The sequence below is a fragment of the Carassius gibelio genome, chromosome B11 (genome assembly GCF_023724105.1).
Source record: "Carassius gibelio isolate Cgi1373 ecotype wild population from Czech Republic chromosome B11, carGib1.2-hapl.c, whole genome shotgun sequence".
In the NCBI taxonomy this organism is placed as follows: Eukaryota; Metazoa; Chordata; class Actinopteri; order Cypriniformes; family Cyprinidae; genus Carassius; species Carassius gibelio.
Genome location: NC_068406.1, coordinates 12,204,717 through 12,227,811, shown reverse-complemented (window position 1 = coordinate 12,227,811; position 23,095 = coordinate 12,204,717). Strand labels below are relative to the sequence as shown.

At 39.7% G+C, this 23,095-nt stretch overlaps 1 protein-coding gene across 1 annotated transcript in view; it reads left to right on the top strand.

Moving 5' to 3' along the window:
- The window catches only part of thsd7bb (thrombospondin, type I, domain containing 7Bb), a 50,086-nt gene extending 41,262 nt beyond the window's left edge, over nt 1-8,824 (top strand). The window contains exons 19-29 of the mRNA XM_052568639.1: nt 318-456; nt 558-673; nt 766-880; nt 2,135-2,280; nt 3,613-3,787; nt 3,876-4,049; nt 4,267-4,362; nt 4,494-4,576; nt 5,604-5,796; nt 7,354-7,441; nt 7,779-8,824. Of these exons, the coding sequence (XP_052424599.1) occupies nt 318-456; nt 558-673; nt 766-880; nt 2,135-2,280; nt 3,613-3,787; nt 3,876-4,049; nt 4,267-4,362; nt 4,494-4,576; nt 5,604-5,796; nt 7,354-7,441; nt 7,779-7,857 (1,404 nt within the window). The 3' untranslated portion in view covers nt 7,858-8,824. The remainder of the gene's footprint in view (nt 1-317; nt 457-557; nt 674-765; nt 881-2,134; nt 2,281-3,612; nt 3,788-3,875; nt 4,050-4,266; nt 4,363-4,493; nt 4,577-5,603; nt 5,797-7,353; nt 7,442-7,778) is intronic.
- The last annotated feature ends 14,271 nt before the right edge of the window (nt 8,825-23,095 follow it).

Here is a 23,095-nt window from a genome sequence, read left to right as displayed (position 1 = left end):
CTGTTAAACCTTTTATTAAAACTTGTGTGCCTTACCAATATGAATTCTCCTGAGCTAAATTTCAACTGTCACAGAAAAAGGTATGAATACTTGTGCAATGGCATTATTTAAGATTTTTTATTATTATTTTTTTTATATATATAAATTTGTAAAGATGTTGAACATTTTTGTTTAAAGCAGTTTAACATAAGGCAGCAATATAACAAAATGTGTGTATGTGGAGAGGTGGAAGTGGTATGAATACTTTAACATAGCACTATATTTAAGATTGTGTGTTGGTCTATTTGCATGTGTGATTCATGCCTGCGTCCCTCCAGGATTGTAATGAGGGTGATTTGAGATGGAGGAGTAGAAGTGTCTTGAGGTGGCCAGAAGGAGATCACACCTGCCCTGATCTAAACCAGACTCAAGCCTGTATCAATACGACCTGTCTCAAATACTCCTACGTTTATTCAGGTGCTGTTTTAAGCATTTACGCTTGCACAATTGAAAGACTGTGAAACGTAGTCTGTCCATGTTTTGGAGTGAAGTGAATCATGTGTGTATATGTTGTGAAGACTGGAGCAGCTGTCAGCTCAGTGAAAATGCAGTATGCGGCCGTGGGATAAAGACCAGACTCCTGAACTGTGTCCGCAGTGACGGGAAGATGGTGGAACTGAGCATGTGCAAAGAGGTGACTGTTCTTTTCTCACTGGGATTCGTTCTCAACAAAATATCTAATGAGAATCCAGTTATTTTACTGTTTTCTTCTCTCTTTTTTTGTAGTTGGGTCCTTCACGTGGAAAGCTCTCTGCCCCCTGTGAGGTGGGCTGCCCTGTTAATTGCCTGATTACAGAGTGGTCCGCCTGGTCAGAATGTTCACACACCTGTGGAAACCAAAGTATGATCTCCAGTTGATATAATTATGAGAAGACTAAGACTAAACAATTATTTTTGTTATTATTAACATTTGTACATTTTTTTAAATAACTTTTTGCTAAACTTTTAAACATAATTGGTGTTTTTCTTCTTAAAATTGGACAATAACAAATTACTAATAATAACATATTTTAGAATTATATAACCTTTTCATTTTTTTTTTAATCAAAAACATAAGTGGGCCTCTCCTTTTTAACACTTGCAAACAAACAAAACAAATAATTAAGTAAATATGTTTATTTAAAATTAATAAATATTTACTATTCTTTTATAATTTATATCTGTTCATATTTTGGTGAAATATGAACAGTATTTCTTTTCAATACTCTCAAATAAAATGAATACATAATAATAAACTATAATATTAATAACTATAAATATTATGATAACAAACATTCTTATTATTATTAACATTTTAAAACTACATAACATTATATAACATAAAAACAACTAGTTATATTTTTGAAAAAAATTTTTTTTTTTTTTTTCTTCTTAAAACTGGGCAATTAAATAATAAAAATAATATGATGATGATGATGATGATGATGATGATAAATATTTTAATAACTTAAAAATAAATTATTAAAACTTTTTGTTTTATTAAAACCAAAAACTATTTTCATCTCTGACAAACAAACAAACAAACAATAAATATAAAACAAAATTAAAAATTAATAAATAAAAAATATTATTTCTATTTTTTTTGTTCTTTTTTTTTAATGAAATGTTTGTGTTTTCCTTTTTAACACCTGAAAATAAAATGTATAAAAAAAAATAATAATTACAAATTTAGTTATTTAATATTAATTAATAAATGTTTAATGTTATTTTATATAACTTTCTTTATGAAAACAAGTGATACTTTCCTTTTCAACATGGCGAATAAAATTGTAATTAATAATAATATAGAATAACATGAAGTGGTGCTTATCATTTCAACACTGGTCTGTAAAAATGAATCTGGTATTTTCGCAAAGATAGCACACAGCTGTTTACACCCTTGAGAGTTCAGTCACACTTCCTTGAACTTGGCTGTTGTTTGGGGCTTAATTAAAAGCTTTTATCAGTCTCATTTATCTCAATTCAAGGCTCTGCTGGTCCCACAAGTAAACTCTTCCCAGAGCGCTTATTACATTTCAACATGCAAACAGTTCTCAAACTGGACTTTAGCGTCTGATCCTATGCGCTTTTGTCTTTTTGTATGAAAACTTTCCAGGTCAGAGGACACGATCCAGGGTCGTTTTGCAACCTGCCGGTGAAGGAGGTCGTCCCTGTCCATCTCAGCTCTCCCAGACTCGCCCCTGTCCCATCAGGCCGTGCTACAGCTGGATACTGGGAGACTGGAGAGCATGCAGGGTGGAGGTAGTATTGATGCTGTACACCTGATTGAGTTCAACTCAAACAACAGCCGCTGCTGCAGAGACGTTGTCCTTTACATGCCCAAATGAACAGACTGAAGAAATTCACAGCTGAAGGTTACTGCTTTCCATTAAACTGTCAAAGGGAATGCATCATGTCAGGGTTTCCCCTGAGCTCACATGAGATAAAATCATCCACGCTGTGCCATTATGAACAGCCCTGATAGAGTTCTCCTTCTCAATATCAGATCTTTATGTTGGTGCGGCATCACAATAAAGTAATGTCAAAACCTTATTCACAAAAGTATCTGTCCCCTACTGATTCATTTCACAACTAAAAGCATGCCTTATACGGGGGAATTAAGAAACAAAAACATTTAGATAAATAAAAACATACATTAAACTGATCAAAACTGACAGTAAAAATTTTTAGGAAATTGACTTTTGAACTTTCTATTCAGCAAATAATCCTGACAAAATGTATCCATAAAAAATATATTAAGCAGCACAACCATTTTCAGCATTGATAATAATAAGAAAAGTTTGTTGAACAGCTAATCAACATGATTTCTAAAAGATGGAAGACTGAAGAAATTTCTGCTGAAAATCCAGCTTTGCATCATAGGATTCAGTTATATTTTAAAATATATTCAAATGGAAAATAAAATAAATTTAAATTGTAGTAATATTTTATACCATATGAGCAAATAAATGCAGCTTTAGTGCGCATAAGACTTCTTTCACAAACGCGGAAAAAAAAACGTATAAAACTATATCGTGTATGTCAGCAAAACACTAAAATAAAAAAGTTAACATTTACCTAAAAAGTATATAATTAATAAAGATACACTTATAATTATATATAAAAAATATATAACTACAAGTGAAGTAAAAATATTTTGGGGGGTGTAAAATATATAAATATATAAATAACTGTAAAGTATATAATTACGAAATAAAAAATGAGACGGTAGCACACAATCAGAATTCTTCAGCCAATCAGAACAGCAAGCGATCAGAAACACTCTCTAGCTGTGAATCATTTAGCGTGTTGGACACAAGCCCATGCGGAGGCCTCCTCACAGTGTCGAGAGCCAAATATATTACGGTTAAATCTGGAGCAGTTTCTTTCTACCCACCAGATTTACACTCTCTAAATAACAGAATCTAGAAAAATGGCCTGGTACATTTCAGCAGTGCACAGAAAATGAATAATACATCTCAATAACCAGAAATAGCATGGCAGTCTTGTTCTTCTGAACTTCTAATCATGAAGGTGACAGACAGCTGAAATCCTCTTCCGCTCTGTCTGTAATCACTCTCTCTCTGTTTGCAGGGGGCCGACTGTGGCGAGGGAGCAAGTCGGAGGGAAGTATCCTGTGTAGTGCACTGGGGTTCTCTTTCAGGTCCTCCTCATCCCGTTCCAGTAGAGGATAAAATGTGTTCGGGAAATTCCCAGAGCAAAGTCAGTCAGATGGAGTTACTGCAGCCCTGCACAATCCCTTGTCCAGGTCTGCATCTCCCCTTTAATTAATCACATATGTCTTGAGGAGCATTAGGCAACTGCTCATTAGCTGTCATCTCTGTCTCACGTGTCAGGAGAATGTCACCTAACTAAATGGTCACCATGGAGTTCATGTCAGCTGCTGTGTTTGGATGGGCGCAGTTTTGAGACGTGGGGTCGACAGGCTCGTTCTAGAGCCGTAGTCACGCAGATCCCGGAGAACCAGGACACCTGTCCCAGCCAGATGTATGAGACCCGACCATGCCGAGGTTTGTGGGAAGCCATACAGGAGAAACACACCAAGCCATGTGACTGAGTTTGAGTTTGATACTGAAAAGGATAGTTTCAAGCTGTTATTTGCCAGGCTGTTATTTCCTCTCTAGCTGTTTGAGAAAAAGCTCCAAGACGGAGAAGTGATAGACTGAAAGTGTTGTTCAGCCATTAAACCAGAAAAGCACTCTAGTGTGTTTCTATCTGTTCTTCCAGGAGGAGCGTGTCTTAGTTATGAATGGATGAGCGGTGAATGGAGGCACAACCGTAGACTGGTGTGGTGCCAGCGCTCTGATGGTGTCAACGTCACAGGTGTGCACTATTGCATTAAAAATCAACTTCATATCTTATTTTATAACTTTTTTAGGCATGGAAAGGACATGGGAAAACATAACGTCAGATTTTAATTTTAGCCGAATGTAATCAGTGTTTCTTTACATTAGGAGGCTGCATTGCTCAGAACCAGCCCTCCGCCATACGACAGTGTCACCCTCCCTGCACCAAACCCTTCTCCTTCTGCACACAGGTGACACCCAGAACACAGTCAACACACAAGCTCATTCATTATAGGGTGAATGTCACAAAGAATGTCCAGGGCCAATTTCATCCCAAAACTATAAAAGGACCTTTTTTTATTGTATTGTGAAAAATGTATTATGTTATGATAATTAAGTGCATTTTCCTCTCCTTCTTTCCAGTATATGTTTTGTTAGTTAAAACTAAAGTGATTAAAAAGCATTGTCATGATTCAAATCAAACAAATACATTAAATGACATTTATAAATGTATGAAATTCAAGAATTAATAAAATGTGTTGAAATAAGTACTAAAATTACTAGAACTATAGAAATGTCTGCAAAAAGAAAAATGACAGCACAAAACAAAATTGCTACAGCTTAATAAAATTGGAACATAAAAATAAAAGACAGTTCAAATTAATAAATACTATAACAATATAATATAAATAATACTAAAAGAACACTACCTTCCATACTATAATGTGTATTGGCATTTTGATTCTAATTTGTTTAGATGCATTGCTATAATGCATAAATGTAATCTTACATGAATTAGAATATTTCTTTATCATAATAACAAAAACTAGGATGGTTGTGATATTTATAATAATAATGGTTGCTGTTGTTGTTACTGTTGTTATTTCTAAGTATAAAGGAAATATGAAAGTGGAATATGATAGGGACAAGTTCTTGAGGGTCACCCTTTTGATAATACAGCTGCTGTTAAACAATGGTTTTGGAAAATGGTAACATCATCCAGTGCCTCAATTACAATAATGTAACATTTAATATGAAAATGAGCTATGACAGATGCTCAGAGTTTATAAAGTGTGGTATCATTTGGCATTCTTTTATGGTGAGATGTAAATACCTTCATTATCACATATCACAACTTCATCTCACCCTCTAACGCTAGCAATTAACAACTGTATGTCTCCATATGTGAAACGTAGCACATCTCAGTAACCAGCTGTCACCATGCTGTCCCATCACTCTGATGAGGACTCTCATAAACTCTCTCCATCTTTCTGTCAGAATGGAGTCTGTGGCTGTGAGAAGGGCTTCATGGAGGTCATGACCTCTCACGGGTTCCTTGACTACTGTACCAGAATCCCAGGACTGGACCATAAGAAGGCAGATGTAAAGACCACTGCCGGCCGTCTTAGACCAGAGCATCCCTGGAACAAGAACCACATTAAGGACTGGGCGCTGCAGCCTCTTGGTCCAGGTACTACCAACACCCATATGCTCTCCAACAGAGTGCTGCAATGTTTTTTTAGGCCACCTGGAAATTTGCATTACCCATCACCCTTTCTATTAGATTTTTGATTGTTGTAACAAACTCTGTGACCAACAAGTGTCTGTTATTAGCATTCCCAATAGGATTTTGAAGTAAAAAAACTAAACAAAAGATAAACAAACTACACCATGGTTGCATGTTTTCAACCTCACCGCCCATTAAAGGATTAGTTCACCCAAAAATGTCGTTCCAAACCCGTAAGACCTCAGTTTATCTTCGGAACACAGTTTAAGATATTTTAGATTTAGTCCGAGAGCTCTCAGTCCCTCCATTGAAACTGTGTGTACGGTCTACTGTCCATGTCCAGAAAGGTAAGAAAAACCTCATCAAAGTAGTCCATGTGACATCAGAAGGTCAGTTAGAATATTTTGAAGCATTGAAAATACATTTTGGTCCAAAAATAGCAAAAACTATGATTTTATTCAGCATTATCTTCTCTCTGTTGTGAGAGAGTGTTGAAAACAAAGCGGTTCTTGAACCAGTTCACCAAATCGAACTGAATCATTTGAAACGGTTCGTGTCTCCAATACGCATTAATCCACAAATGACTTAAGCTGTTAACTTGTTTAATGTGGCTGACACTCCTTCTGAGTTCAAACAAACCAATATCCCGGAGTAATTCATGTACTCAAACAGTACACTGACTGAACTGCTGTGAAGAGAGAACTAAAGATGAACACAGAGCCGAGCCAGATAATGTACGAAAGATTGACTCGTTCTCGAGTCAAGAACCGGTTGCATCGGTTTTCGGATCACCAGTACTTCTTTCGGACAGTTCGATTCAATAAACCAGTTGAAGAAAACGGTTCACCAGTTCTTTTGCGCTCGACGTGATGATGTCATTTCCGATGATTGTCCTTATGCCCTTGAGTCAAGCCTTCGGTTTGCCCACGCTCATAACATTAGCACAGAATCAGTTCAGAATCAATCACCAAAAGAATCAGTTCAGTTCAGATGCTCTGTGTGTCATTCTGCTTCATGCTGAATCACACATGCGCAGTATCATCAATTCCTCGGTTCTCAAATCAGACGCGTCTGACAGAAACGGTTCTTGACTCTAGAACAAGTCAATACAAGACTTTATTTAAAGGGAACCTATAATGCAATATGATATAATATTAATATAATAAGATCACTACATCACAGGGGGAGCGAAATCTGACTAGCTAGTTTTTTCACACGCTTGCAGACCAAAAACAAATTACTGGGTTGTTCTTTTTCAAGTTTTCTGGGTGGGTAGATGCACCGGGGACCCGATTATAGTATTTCACTCTGAAAAAGTCAGATTTTCATGGTGTGTAACCTTTAAAAAACCTTTTAAAAAGTTTTAGCTGTTCAGAAATATGTGATCTTTGCAGCACTCTATTATTCTGTTGTTTGATTGACAACTGGCAGTCAAGAGTCAGTTTTCTCAACCAGAATCAAGTCAGTCTGATTTCCCAAAGGCTGTACTTTGTGAGCATTACTGTTTAATTTGATTGACAGATGGCCGTGTCAAGTTGTGGGTATATGGGCTGATGGCGGCCGGGTTTGTCGTGATCCTCCTCCTCATCACTATGTCCTTCCTCCTGTGGTGAGACTGATTTTTACATGGCTGTACTAGTATAATGTTCTTCATATGACATATGATATATCATTCTCTTTCTTCTCACATTATAAAACAATCAGGGTCCTAATCACCCTCCTGTTGGTTTATTTTACAATGACTGCCTGATTGAACATTATCTCTAAAATAAACAACTGGCGTATGTTTAAAGGCAAAAGAAAATATTAATAATCTCCCTAATTAGTAAATCTCATATATGAAACCTGTTCTGCACTCTAGTGGTGATAGTTTAAACTGCAACAACATTATGAAGCATGGCGGGTTTTGTGAGTTTACACATATGCATGTATGTTATGCGTTTCAGTAAAAACCCTGAGGACAGTCCCAGCAGCAGTCCACAGAAGGCACTGGCTCTGGCGTATGATGGGGATGTGGATATGTGAGCCCACCATGAGCATGCAATGCTGAAACACACTCAAAAAAACACGTCTGGCATCCTTCAGACCACAACATAAATGTTAACAGCAGCACACAAGCTGAGTATGACAATGAGCCAGACCAGAGACAGGGCTGACTGGATGTTTAAAGAACACAAAGACTAAACGTGAGGCTGTCTAGAGAGAGTTGAGGATCTGCAATGAGGAAAATGGCATACAGTCAAAAAAGAAAGGGGCATCATGTCTACAGTACCAACCATAGCGTGTGTGTGTGTGTGTGTGTGTGTGTGTATGTGTATGTTTTGTGTGAGTGTGTGTGTTCATTTATGAGGGTGCCCATTATGAGGAAATAGTTCTGTTCATCTTAAAGGAATTGTTCACTCACAAAAGGTTTTTTTCATCCCCTTCTTTCATTCCAAATCTGTAGGACTTTCTATCTTCTGTGAAACACACAAAAAAGATATATTTTTTTCAATAGCCAGTTATATAAACTACTAGGATGATTTTGTGTCCTTTTTGAAATCCACATTCAGTGTAAACAGAACATCCTTGAAAACACTTAATTAGAAATATTTTATGTTCCACAGAAGGAAGGAAGTCATATAATTTAGAATTTACTCAAGACGGACACAATGATAACAGATTTTTTGTTTTATTTTGTATTTTTTTATTTTTGGGGGTGAACTATGCCTTTAATGATCCCTAAAAAGGGATGGTTTCTGATGCACTACATTAGTGCCATCTTAAGTGCCATATTTATTCATTTATCTATATTTTAAAACATGCATTGCCTTTCAGATAGCCTCCCTATTAGGTGTTAAACAATTCTTTTGAAACACCCTCTTCAGCTGCATTTAAATGCTTTGTTATCCTTGTGACATGTTCTTTTGTAATGTGTATGCTGTGAATATTTTCTATCTGTGTCTTCAAGTGGTTTATAAATAAATCTGAATCTCAGAGAGGAATCTTATATCTAGATAAGCGTTGTTTCAGGTGGTAGGATTTTTCGCATGCCGTGTTTCGGTCTCTGGTTGTGCTGTTTGAGATTTCTCTCCGTCTTTGCGGTTCTGGAACGGTATTGCTGTCATTTCCGATCAGTATCAGCACACTGAGCCAAATTCTGTGGGCCAAGCCCAGACTGTCCTCTTATGAATTGTAATTAGAATGTGCATTAGTTACAACAGATGAGATCAAATGAGTAAAATACTACACAGCTGCATTCAGGTGCATGGGCCAGTAGGTGGCAGTAGGATACAACTATAGAAACCCTGTCAGGTTTTTGCTTGATTCTCATAAGCTAATATGTTGCTCTGTAAGCATACAACAATAACAAGGATATCAAGGACACCCTAAGTGATTATCATAAAGAGTTTTAAGCATTAGTGTCCATGTAATTCAGAATTAACTGGACCATATTTGATACAAATATTCAACTTTTTTCGTGTAATGTGAACAGATCTGTGTGTGTGAAATAGAGTTTGTGTGTGTGTGTAAACATATACATTATTTTTTTAGCCTTTTAAAGTAAATTATTTCAATATATTTATTACATTATTTTAATATATTAAAATTGAAATAGTTTAATTAGTTAGTTTAAACCACCCTGCAATCTTTTTAGCATCTGTTGGTGTTAAAAAATCTGGATTGTTGGCATAAATGCATGACAGAAAATTCCATCAGTAGATGTGATTGATTTGGAAAGTTGTTTATTGAGCGTGAGGTGTTTGAGTGAGTTTTCTTCACAGCTTACTTTGCATCAGGTCACTGATAAGGTTTTCCAACAGCCCAGATTTCGAAATTGGATTCATTGATTTACGAGAGGAGGTAAACGACTTTTTACTACTCTCAAAGGAAAATATTGTAGGTTATTTGGACCTTGAATTATTTTCTCTCTAGCTAAATTAAGCCAAAGATGATCAAATTACCCATTATAGGCAAATGGGCGGCCCACAGCAGCAGTCTTTTTGCATCAAAATGTATTTTGTCTCTCACAATCTGGTTACTGTTGAAGGACGACATTAATTTTAGATGTCCGTTTTTGCAACACTGGCTCAGATGTTCCAAAGCCTTTTTTGTAGATAAGTGGTTATTTTAGACACAGTTTACTAATTTAATTTAGTTTTCGGTCAAACCGAAGACCTCTCATCTACTCATTCCTCCACTGTCGTACCATCTTCTCCCCTCCCCTCCTTTTCGCTCCTCTATCAGTGAAGAAGTGCATTAGAGAGCTCTCGTTCTCGCTCATGTCTCTGTGCGCCTTATCAGATGAGATAAGCTTGAGTGCTGAGGTTCTAATAGGGTTCCAGCCCAGCGGGATTCTCCTCACGTGCGCAGAGAACAACAAACACATACATCACTGCACCCCGAGATCAGCTCCACTCCACAACAACAAAGACGCTACCCAAATGAACCACTTTCTTAAACATCAAGATCCCAGTTTACTGAAAGCATCTGAGATTGCCCAGAATTTGGACTTGAAGCGATAAAACAAAACAAATTCTGGCATAATTCACGCACCCTCAAATCATTCCATACCATAGCTGACATTTTCATACCAACACATTTATTTTGACCAAAAATGATGCACTGTCATTAATTCAGCGTGAGCAGCGTTAAGCCATATCACAATTTTTGTTTTATTCTGATTAGTTGGTCTAGTGCACATGGACTACTTTAATTGTGCTTTGTTGTTTTTCATTAATTCTAGTCCTTATTCAGTTTTACTGTTTGTTTATATATATAGAATGAACATTGTTTAAAATAAAATAAAAAAATGTGTGCTCCACAGAAGAGCTAAATGGGTTAGAAACAACATGAGGATGAGTATATGACAGAACTATAATTTGTGGATGAATTATTATTTTAAAAACCTGTCTTATTAAGGTAAAACATTTTAATATTTTGCCAGTGAAACAACTAGTCCCGCCCCCATTCTTACGCTATTGGTTAAGTCAGTCTTGCTGTGTTGGACTGGACAGAACACTCAAACATACAATGTCTTAAAGAAGCCACAGAGCAATAGTGAAGAAAAAGCATTTTAACTCCAAAACATCGACCAGGATTTTCCATAAAGTACATAAAACATAAAGCACAAAAAAGGTATGCCTCAGTAACAACAAGCTTCACCAGACACTTTCTAGAGTGCAGCTCACCTTCCAAGTAAACCATTATAAAACAAACATTAAGTGGAAGGCCAGTCATGAGAGAGATAAAAGAAAGTGGCAGAGCAATGAAAAAGAAGAGTGTTGGCGGAGATAACTCCCGTCTCTTCATTACTCCCTTCTCTCTTTCATTAAAAGCTTTTTCCAGCTCCTCTGCCCCCGGCTGAAGAGAAAGTGTAATTGTGCATGGGAAATTAAGTCTGTGGCTTGCGACACTATTTAAAATACTGAGTCCACAAGGGTACGGAAGTCTGCTAGAAAATGACAACCAATCTTGAGGAAGCTATACTCGAAAACTCGAACTTGTCAATTTACAAGCTCCTCATAACTAGAAAATGAAAATCCTGCCATTGTTGACTTACCCTTATGTTGTTGCATTGCTAGCTTTCTTCCGAGGAACACAAAAGGTGAATTTTCAATAGCATAACAACTATTTTGAATTTACCGAAATTTACTTTAAATGACAGGAAAACATCATAATAGTATCACAAAAGTGGTCCACATGAACTGTACAGGTACTGGTCATATAATTAGAATATCATCAAAAGTTGATTTATTTTACTAATTCCACTCAAAAAGTGAAACTTGTATATTATATTAAATTCATTACAGACAGACTGATATATTTCAAATGTTTATTTCTTTTAATTTTGATGATTATAACTGACAAATAAGGAAAATCCCAAATTCATTATCTCAGAAAATTTGAATATTGTGAAAAGGTTCAATATTGAAGACACCTGGTGCCATACTCTAATCAGCTAATTAACTCAAAACACCTGCAAAGGCCTTTAAATGGTTTCTTAGTCTAGTTCTGTAGGCTACACAATCATGGGGAAGACTGCTGACTTGACAATTGTGCAAAAGATATCCACTGACACCTTGCACAAAGAGGGCAAGACACAAAAGGTCAGTGCAAAATTTGACAATTTATGTACATTATGTGATATTTTATTTTAAGTTGTGTACATTTTGGGATTTTTTATTAAAAAAACAAAAAGGTTCTATCTACAGAAGTCTATGGAACACAAAAACTTTAAAGCTCAATATCTCAAAACTACTCAGAACGCAGATAGAACCTTATAATTCCAAGGGGACGCTGTGTCCGACACATTAATAGAAAGGCGAAGGGAAGGAAAAGATGTGGTAAAAAAAAAAAAAGTGTACAAGCAATAGGGATAACCGCAACCTGGAGAGGATTGTGAAACAAAACCCATTCAAAAATGTGGGGGAGCTTCACAAAGAGTGGACTGCAGCTGGAGTCAGTGCTTCAAGAACCACTACACACAGACTATGCAAGACATGGGTTTCAACTGTCGCATTTCTTGTGTCAATCCACTCTTGAACAACAGACAGCATCAGAAGCGTCTCGCCTGGGCTAAAGACAAAAAGGGACTGGACTGCTGCTGAGTGGTCCAAAGTTATGTTCTCTGATGAAAGTAAATTTTGCATTTCCTTTGGAAATCAGGGTCCCATAGTCTGGAGGTCCAGTGTAAAGTTTCCACAGTCAGTGATGGTCTGGGGTGCCATGTCATCTGCTGGTGTTGGTCCACTGTGTTTTCTGAGGTCCAAGGTCAACGCAGCCGTATACCCGGAAGTTTTAGAGCACTTCATGCTTCCTGCTGCTGACCAACTTTATGGAGATGCAGATTTAATTTTCCAACACGACTTGGAACCTGCACACTGTGCCAAAGCTTCCAGTACCTGGTTTAAGGACCATGGTATCCCTGTTCTTAATTGGCCAGCAAACTCGCCTGACCTTAACCCCATAGAAAATCTATTGGGTATTGTGAAGAGGAAGATGCGACATGCCAGACCCAACAATGCAGACGAGCTGAAGGATACTATCAGAGCAACCTGGCCTCTCATAAAACTTGAGCAGTGCCACAGACTGATCGACTCCATGTCAGGCCACATAGCTGCAAAATTAAAAGAAATAAACATTTGAAATATATCAGTCTGTGTGTAATGAATGCATATAATATACAAGTTTCACTTTTTGAATGGAATTAGTGAAATAAATCAACTTTTTGATGATATTCTAATTATATGACCAGCACCTGTATATAAGTCTTTTGAAAGTCATATGATAGCTTTATGGTTTTTTTTTTCATCATTAGTGGAGAAAGAGGAAGTACATCATCACTTTTTTTTCAGACGCATTCTGACTCATAAAGCATGAATAGGTAACCACTTATCTTGATGAGATATTGCTCTAAAACTGCTGTGTTTTCTTCAATCAAATCTCGCATTTGTTCTCTTGCGGTAATTTTAATCAGTCTGGCCAGTTCACAGGCCAACATTTTCCCCTTGGGATCAATAATTGTATTGATGACAGTCCCGATAGAGGCAGTTCAAGCAACCCGTCTCCACAGAGCCACATCGATTTCATTTTCTGCAATCCATTCGAATCAGGTGGTTGCCAAACGCCATTGTGTTTCACCTCGCACCAGACAGGCATTATCAATCACACACAGAGAATGGCCTGTCCGATCAAGCCAGAGTTATGTGCGGTCAGTCTTTCTCAGGGACATTGTCCCTGGCCTCCACTCTTGAGAGATGAGATTCACTGGGGTGCTTTACACAAATGCCGACAGGTTGCAGTGCAGCTGTTGTGTGCTGATGGTTGTTTTGTGAAAGCTCTACCTGTGTTGATTAGATTTATCTGGAGATAAGGGTATATTCTGACTTGTATCATATAACCCTTAATTATTTTCTATAATATACATATAAAGAATTTATCTTATACACACACACACACACAGAGATGCATCTAAAAAAATAGAATATTGTGAAAAAGTTAATTACATGTAAAGTAAAACATTTCAATGGTTTTGTTGTTGTTGTTTTGTTTTAATTTTGATTATTAAAGCTTACAGCTCATGAACGTCTAAAATCCAGTATCTCAAAATATAAAAATATTTTACATTTGAGTTTCATTAAATTACCATACCTTCAGTATAAATGCCTGGTATCTCATTTTTTAAAAACCACAATAATGGGGAAGACTGCTGACTTGGCAGTGGTCCAGAAGACGATCACTGAAACCCTCCACAAAGAGGGTAAGTCACAAAAGGTCACTATTGAAGGTCATTATTTGGGGGGGGAAGTCGTGGCCTAATGGTTAGAGGGTTGGACTCCCAACCGAAGGGTTGTGGGTTCTAGTCTCGGGCTGGACGGAATTGTGGGTGGGGGGAGTGCATGTACAGTTCTCTCTCCACCTTCAATACCATGACTTAGGTGCCCTTGAGCAAGGCATCGAACCCCCAACTGCTCCCCGGGCGCCGCAGCATAAATGGCTGCCCACTGCTCCGGGTGTGTGCTCACAGTGTGTGTGTGTGTGTGTTCACTGCTCTGTGTGTGTGCATTTCGGATGGGTTAAATGCAGAGCACAAATTCTGAGTATGGGTCACCATACTTGGCTGAATGTCACTTTCACTTTCACTTTCACTTGAAAGAGGTGGCTGTTCTCAGAGTGCTGTATCAAAGCATATTAAATGCAAATTTGATGGGAAGGAAGTAATTAGGTAGGAAAATGTGCACAAGCAAGAGGGATGGCTGCAAACTTAAGAATACTGTCAAGCAAAGCTGATTCAAACACTTGGGAGAGCTTCACAAGGAGTGGATTGAAGCTGGAGTCAGTGCATCAAGAGTTACCATGCTCAGACGTCTTCAGGAAAAGGGCTACCAAGCCATTTCCGAAACAGAAACAATGTCAGAAGCATCTTACCTGGGCTTATAGGAGAAAAAGAACTAGACTGTTGGTCAGTGGTCCAAAGTCCTCTTTTCAGATAAAAGTAAATGTTCCATTTCATTTGGAAATCAAGGACTGGAGTCTGGAGGAAGACTGGAGAGGGAAAGAATCCAAGCTGAATCCAAGTCCAGTGTGAAGTTTCCAAGTCAGTGATCATTACAGGAGCCGTGGTGTCTGCTGGTGTTTGTCCATTGTGTTTTGTCAAGTCTAAAGTCAATGCAGCATCTACCAGGAGATTCTTTTTGCTGTTTGTTTCAGATGTTTCTTTTTCAGATGTTTGCTGACCATGATATTACTGTGCTTAATTGGACAGCCAACATTCCTGACCTGAATCCTAGTGGAATCTATGTGATATTTTCAAGAAATAGATGAGAAAAAGTCAATCCAACAATACATATGAGCTAAAGGCTTCAGTAGAGCCTCAGCAGTGCCACAGGCTGATTGCTTCCATGCCACACTTCACTAATACTGGAGTTTGTGCTAAAGGAGCCCCGCAGAAATGAACTTGAACTTTTAAAGTTTAAAATCTGGATATTTATCTTACAAAATTGCATGGATTCACTACGGGGGGGGGGCTCTATTAACCCCTTTGACCGTGTGAGGGACGTTTTATTACATGTGTGCGCACTTTATTTCACGTCTTCTGAACAGTTGACAACAAACACCCACTTACCCCCACTGAAAAGCTTGGAATAACAAGGACAATTTTTTATATAACTTCAACTGGATTATTCTGATAGAGGAAAGTCACATACACTTAGGATGCTTCGAGGGTGAGTAGAAGATGCACTTAATTTATCTTCCAGGAATCATGCAAGTATCTTCTGTTGCTTCCGAAGGGCAGTACTAAATGGAAAATTAAAATAAGAAAAATTTGGACTTCTTCATCCTGTTCAAAAGTTTTCATCCTAAATGCATCAGTGAATGTTTTAAACTTTTTACATTTTAATTTTAAAGTATTATTAATTTTCTTACATTTTTGTCATTTTATTTTTCCAAAAATGTTTAAATCGTTTAACTAAAATAAAAAATGTTTATTTTTATTTTTTTATTCAGTTAATGATTATTTCATATAAATTCATGAAAATCTTTTCTATGGTATTAGTTTTAGTAACAATTATAATTCCGACTCAAATTATTTTCATTTATAGATTTTTTTTTATCTAATATATATATATATATATATATATATATATATATATATATATATATATATATATATTATTATTATTATTATTATTATTATTATTATTTAATTGTTGTATTATTTTATGTTAACACTAACAACACTATTTCACACCACAGTACATTTTATTAATTATACCAACACAGTAAAAAAAGTAAAAAATAAATAAAGATTAAAAATACTGGACATTACTGTGGTTATGTGCACAAACAAACAAAAATTCCAGACTCCCTAAACTATTTGCAAAATATTTTCAACAAAATAAATGATTTATTTCTAGAAAGTATTTACTTTCCTAAATATGATTTTTCATATTGCTCTTATGTTTTTTTTTTTTTTTTTTTTTTTTTTTTTTTCTGGTTTGTTTTTTATTTTCAGACTAGGGGACATGATGGAGCTGTGTGCTGGTCCTTATTAATGGACATTCTGCAATATCACAGCCCTAGGCAATAGAGGAAACTTGGAAGCACTCTATGCCATGTGAAGTGTTTCACATATTAAATGCTGGACCTTCTCTTTGTCAATAACACCTGACAATGTGAATGTCAGAGCAACGCATGAGAATCCATTAGACACGGCAGCAGTAGCCTGACCTGTGGCATCACATTCAGTCACTGTAGCCTGTACTGTCATTTCTTTTAGGTGTCCAAAGAAATATTCAGAATGGAGTTTTAACCCTGGATCATAAAACACGAAAGACTGCCATGGGCCATTTTGACATCAGCCTCTGATAAAGCTCCTCTGATAAAGACATATTTAGCTTTTGTGAAAACCCACAATCTGTGGTAAAATAAGGGTGTGAAATAATGCTTTTTGTCCTCAAAAGGTTGCAGTGTGATACACCTTAAAATTCAGTTCTGCTACTGGGAGTTTGAAGCAAGAGCTCTAGCATAATCTTAATTAAAGGCCTTGATGGCAAAAAGACAGCGCTAAAAAACAGATTCGTTCACAAGTAGAGAGAGGGAGAGAGAGAGAGAGAAGAGAGAGACAATAGGTTCCTAAATCCCATGCCGGATTGATCTTCCAGCTTGTGGTGTTGGGAGTTCTGTAATTATGGCTGAACTGAGTCCTTGACCCACTTGCAGTCTTATCTCTCACTCTTTCTCGTTTTCTTTCTTTCTATCTGCCTTTCACTCTGTCTCTCACTCTGTATTTTTCCTCTCTTTCATGCCGTCTTTCTCCTGCTTGCTAAACTGCTGAAGAAGTGCATGTGAGTAGAAACAGCCGTGTAGATGCTGTTATGTGAGACGGAGATGGCCGAGTGCCCAGGGTGTTTAAACTATGAGAGCTCGCTCCAGCGGGGAGAATTACTCTCCTGCTCTCTCTCAACACCCTGTTTGGCACCTGAGGCCTGCTCTGGCAATGCACCTCATCACCCCCCCACCACCCCAACCCAGACACAATTCAGCAAGGCACCGCAATCTGCTTGGTAATGAGGGACCTCAACCACCGCTGGCTGCAGGGAACCGTTGGCCATCTAATATTTCATTTGATCCATTTCTTCTTGGAGATGAAAGTTGATAGTCTTGCTCAGGGCAATGTTTGGTGGTAAAGATGTTCTCTTTTAATGCTACACAGCAAATGTGCCGAGACAGAAAACTCAGCTCATCTTTATTCCGGCCAAAGCTGGATGGGCTGAAGGGGTGAAACGCTTGAAGCTCATTTCACGTCTCATAGTAGATAATTTTTATGATATTTCAGAGTTTATGATTCAGAACGGTGTTGGAAAAGACACTAATGTATCCCACTGTCATCATGTTTAAATTTTAGCGAATGCATTTTTTTTTTTTTTTTTTTTTTTTGATTTGGAGATGAAAGACAATCTTGAAATGTTACTGGCAGATTTCAACCATAAAGATTATTCAGATATATATAAAACGTCTATGTTTTTTTTACACTAGAGCATCCTAACTAACAGATTCAGCAGAGTTTCTGCATTCAGGTTGCCAAGGTAATCAACAGGCAAAGACTGCTCAGCTCCAGCAGCCATACATCACTGTCACCCGACCGCTCCTATCCATGACCACCATTCCAAAGCACTATCACAGCTCCTCAACCAGGATGCTAATCACATCTACATCCTCTGTCTTCACATCGTGAAAAATGGTCTTGAATACATCTCTGTCGTCTCATTGACATGGAACCTGTTGAGGGCCAGTCTATAAACATCTATTTTTGAGTTCCTTTATCAAGGTTTGTTTAATGATTGTATCTCACAATGAAAATATGTTTCTATAGAATCCTGAATCGGCTGTAAAATGAGAATCAGTCGTAATAAATGGTTGGAGTATTTCTCATTGTCTTGCCTTAAGTCTTACCTAATGTTGGCTGATAAACTGCTTGCAATGTTCCTTGTTTGTAAGTAGCTTTAGATAAAAAATAAAAAAAATCAATAAAAAAAAAGTTTAATCTGCAAAATGAATAAATGTAAATGACAATGACAATATTTGCCCTTCTCTCCATCCATTGGATCTCATGACAGCATAAAAGTTGTTCAAACAGCTCTGGTAGAAAAAAAAGCACCTTGCATTTTCCTCTGTGTGGACATTGACAGCACCATTTATTCTCTTCTGATCGTGCTGATACGGAGCCTGATGTTACTGCTGTTTCCAAGGCATCATGCAAAATTCCTTTGCTAAGAAAAAGCACCTTGGATTGCAGGTCCGTCCGGAAAGATAAAGATGCCTGGGCTGTGGGAGAGAGATTTTCAAAGCTAGTTACATAGACTGTTGTTTTTAATTATATTTTTGACAACGACAAACCAAAGACATACTAACCTTTCTGGTAACTTTATTGCACATACTTTCTGTATTGGCATATTTCTATTTCAGTAGCTATTGATCTAGATTCACTGTAAAATATTCACACTTGTAAGTTGTATATAAAAATATTATCGGAGTACTTTTTACAATAGAGTAGTTCAATAAGTTAAAAAGTGTCATGGTATGTGGTTGTAGATAGCACACAAAGGAATATCCAAAATAGACTTTATTTCCACTTTAGCATAAAGAACAGGAACACTAAATAGCAGTGACCCTCAAATCTGGCTCACAAGATCCACTTTCCTGCCTAGTTTAGCTCCAACCCTATCAAACAAACCTACCTGTGATTATCTAATGACCCTGAAGACCCTGATTAGCAAACTCATGTGTGTTTGATTTGGGTTAGAGCTAAACTCTGCAGGAAAGTGGATCTCGCGAGCCAGAATTGAAGATCACTGGCTTATAAAGACAGGGAAACGAAGGAGCAAATGAGATGATACTGTAAATCAACACAGGTGAACAGAGTGAACTAATCAGGGGGACTAAGTGAAACTAGGTCAAAGAAGGTAGAACAGAAACACAGGAACATGAGGCTTTGTCCATACTAATACATTTTCGTTTGAAAACGCATCTTTTTCTCTCCGTTTTGGCCTTCCATCAACACTGACTGAGGTGGCGTTTTTAGTCAAGGAAAACGTCTCAGGTTACAAATGTAACCTTGGTTCCCTGAGAAGAGGGAACGAGACAATACGTCAACGACGCTATGGGGAACGCCTCAGGTGTGACAGGTGTCTGAAATCAAATATCAACTCACAGCAATCATGCTGACCGGCGACAGCCGTGAATCATCAGCTTGAATGATGAGCGTGCGACCTGGATATAAAAAGGGCGCCTTGAAACCATGACAATATCCTTTCGTCTGAAGGAACTGTTTGGCAGGCAGACCCTGAGGCATGGCTGGGAGACGTATTGTCTCGTTCCCTGTTCTCAGGGAACCAAGGTTACATTTGTAACCTGAGACGTTCCCTTTCGAAGGGAACTTCGACAATACGTCAACGACGCTATGGGGAACGAAATACCCACGCCGCCATGCTAAAGGGAGTGCATGCCCAATGGCAGTGACAACTGTCAGAACCAGCAATTCAATGAACGCTAGAACCACTCACCCTCAGGTCACACAGGGCTGTCAGTGACAGCACTCCCTACGGTCATAGCCCAAGCTATATGATACCACAGAAAACCTCCATAAACATAGTTTAGTGAAAGGTCTACCTGGGCCTGCTCAAGGGCCTAGGACCACAACTTCAACTTCTTAGAAGGGGTCCCTTCTAGGGAATGTGGCTAGGGAACCCGAGGGAACCCCAGCCAGTCACTATTCAGGGGAATGTGCCACCTGAAATGCCACCAGGCAGGCCTGACCTGGTGTCACTACATAAGACACTACAGACTGGCCACTTCCTGTCTGTCCGAAGACAGAGCCTCTGGACACTTGCCTTTAGGAAGGTATCCAGCCCGAGGAACTGCGGAGCAGGCAGTGAACCACTCGGCCCGGATCTCAGAGACGGGATATCCTGGAGAGTATGACTCAGCATAGTGCTTTACAACCCTTGCCAGCGAGGGGAGTTTCTCTACTCGATCCACGGATCTACCCAGTGTTTGTGTTTCAAAAAACACTGAGGAGGCCTGTGAGGGCCTAAGGACTGATCTAACTGGGAGGCCTCATGAGAGGCCTACGACCGACTGACCAGACTCAGGAGACCACATACTCACATTGACCCTCAGTGAGGGGAGCATAAGATCTACCTGGTAGGCAACCAGGCTGTAGCAGGATAAAAAGGTTCCAGGAGGGAACCCGTAGCAGAGAATAAAAACTTGAGCCGAGCCAGGGCGCAAACTCACCTCCGGTAGCTGCCTGATAAGGACTGCTAAACTGAAAGTAAGTGGCCACTAGCTTACGAAACCCAGCATCACCGTGAAACTACTCCCAGGGAGACCTGGAGAAGCCTACTACCTGACAACCACAGTATGTGGGAGCTCACAGTATGTGGGAGCTCACCTTCAGAGAGGCCTGGTGAAGCCTGCTATCTGATAACCACAATATGTGGGAGTTCACCTACAGAGAGGCCTAGAGAGGCCTACTACCTGTTACCAGATAACCACCTTAAGTGGAAACTGAAAGTCATTTGGAACTCAACTCCAGGGAGGCCTGGTGAGGCCTACTACCTGACAACCACAGTATGTGGGAGCTTAACTTCAGGGAGGCCTAGTGAGGCCTACTACCTGATAAACACAGTGCAGGAAAGCTTACTTTCAGGGAGGCCTGGAGAGGCCTACTACCTGAAAACCATAGCTGATAGTGAGCCAGACTGGCAGTCCAGTTGACTGTCTTTGGGGCTTTGCCTTCAGGGAGGCCTTATGAGGCCTACTACCTTACAGTTCAAAGAAGCGGGAATTCAACTCCAGGGAGGCCTGTGGGGCCTGCCACCTAGTAACCACAGTATGTGGGATTAAACCCTCAGGGAGGCCTAGTAAAGCCTACTACCTGACCACCACAAAATGTGGGAGCCCACCTTCAGGGAGGCCTGATGAGGCCTACTACCTGAAACAGTCTAATCAGCTGGATGTAACTGCTGCTGGGGACTCGCCTAACAGGGAGGCCTGGTCGAGCCTGCTAGCTGATAGCGAGTCTATTCTGCTACTTTACCGAACACTGCTGGAACCATACTATTAAAAACTTTTCCTATAGTTTTGTCCAAGTGTATGTTCCACAATGTTGCGACCCACCTCAGAGGAGGCCTGTTAAGGCCTACTAATCAGCAGTGAGCCTTCTGCCCGAACTACCAGGGCCAACCACCGAAGGTGAGCTGGCCTAGGAGCCCTATTGGGGGCTATTCCATCAAGGAGGCCTGCTGGGGCCTACTACCCAACTGTGCAGCCTTCGCGGCAGAAATCTGTTGCTACAGTCCTGCGCCCAGCCTAGGGGAGCGGGGGGGCTAAATTGCAAGCCAACCCACTTCAACCCATCGGTCGAGCGATTAGCTCAACGGGCTGAGTGGAGCCAGCTCTAGAGGCCCAAAAACATCTCTGTTCGGCAGGGTCTGACAAACTCTCACTTCACAGAGCGAAAGATGGCCTAACCCTGCCAGACTGATCCTACCTCAGCTACCACCCTGCATTACTCTATCACCCCTGAATGCAGAGAAAGGGGCGGGCCTTGGCCAACAACTCCCATTTAAGGGAGGAGGCTGAAATCATGGGGAGGAAGCCTAACACATAATGAATGTGGCAGCTATACTTAGCAACACGCCTCCAACATCCCTAGCATAGCCTAGGCCAGCTACAGAGGCGGCCCGGATGAGGGCCGACCTACAAGCATAGATCTACCTGAGGGCTCGGAGGAGCCACAGCCTACTTGATTGAGAGGCCGTGAAAACACTCAACCTACTGAAACCCAACAGAGCTCAGGGGAGCGAGTACTCAGGATACCAATGTCACAAACCGATAGGCAGGACATCTATCTGAAGATCTATCTGAAGCTCCAGCGTCAGTCTAAACCTAAAGCAAAAAAGTTTTTTTTTTTTTTTTAGGAAGACCAACTACTCTACCTTTAGAAAAGGCCCTCCAGGGAGATCAAACCCTATTTCCGCTGAGCGTTGCAGCGCTTGTGCTGAATGACCTCCCTTAAGTCCCTCTTTTTGTGGGAGGCCCGCCTCCTCTGTGTCCTACTCCTCCATGGAGGGGGGGCACGAGAGGTGACACTAGACCTCTGGTCCTGCCTACGGTCCTCAGACCAAGACGGACCAGGTCCTCCCGCCTGCCTGGGCTGGGGCCCGGATCTCAGAGGTATGCAGGTCTTAAATGCAGCTGAGCGCGCCTTCGCCTCCCTAAACTTTCCAACCACCGCCTCAACGGAGGTGCCAAAATTTTAGCAGGCGAAACTGGTGAATCAAGGAGAAGGGATTTTTCTTTCTCTCCGATATCAGCCAAGTTGAGCCACAGATGCCTCTCTGTGGCCACCATCGCCGCCATCGATCGGCCGATTGCGGCAGCAGTCTGTTTAGTGGCCCGGAGGGACAAATCTGTGGTCCGGCGCAACTCAGCGACTGCCTCAGGGGACAGCCCTGCCCCCTGGTCAAGATCCTGCAGCAGGTCAGCTTGGTAGGCTTGGAGCACTGCCATGGTATGAAGGGCAGCACCAGCCTGACCTGCCGCCGTGTACGCTCTGCCATTCAAGCGAGCCGTGGCTTTAAGGGGCGTGGATGGCAGAGTCGGAGCTTTTAGTGTCGACACCCGCCCAGAAACGAGATAGTTCGCAAACGTCTCTTCAATGGGCGGCATCGACACATAACCGTACTCACCGATCCCCTCAACATCAGCGAAG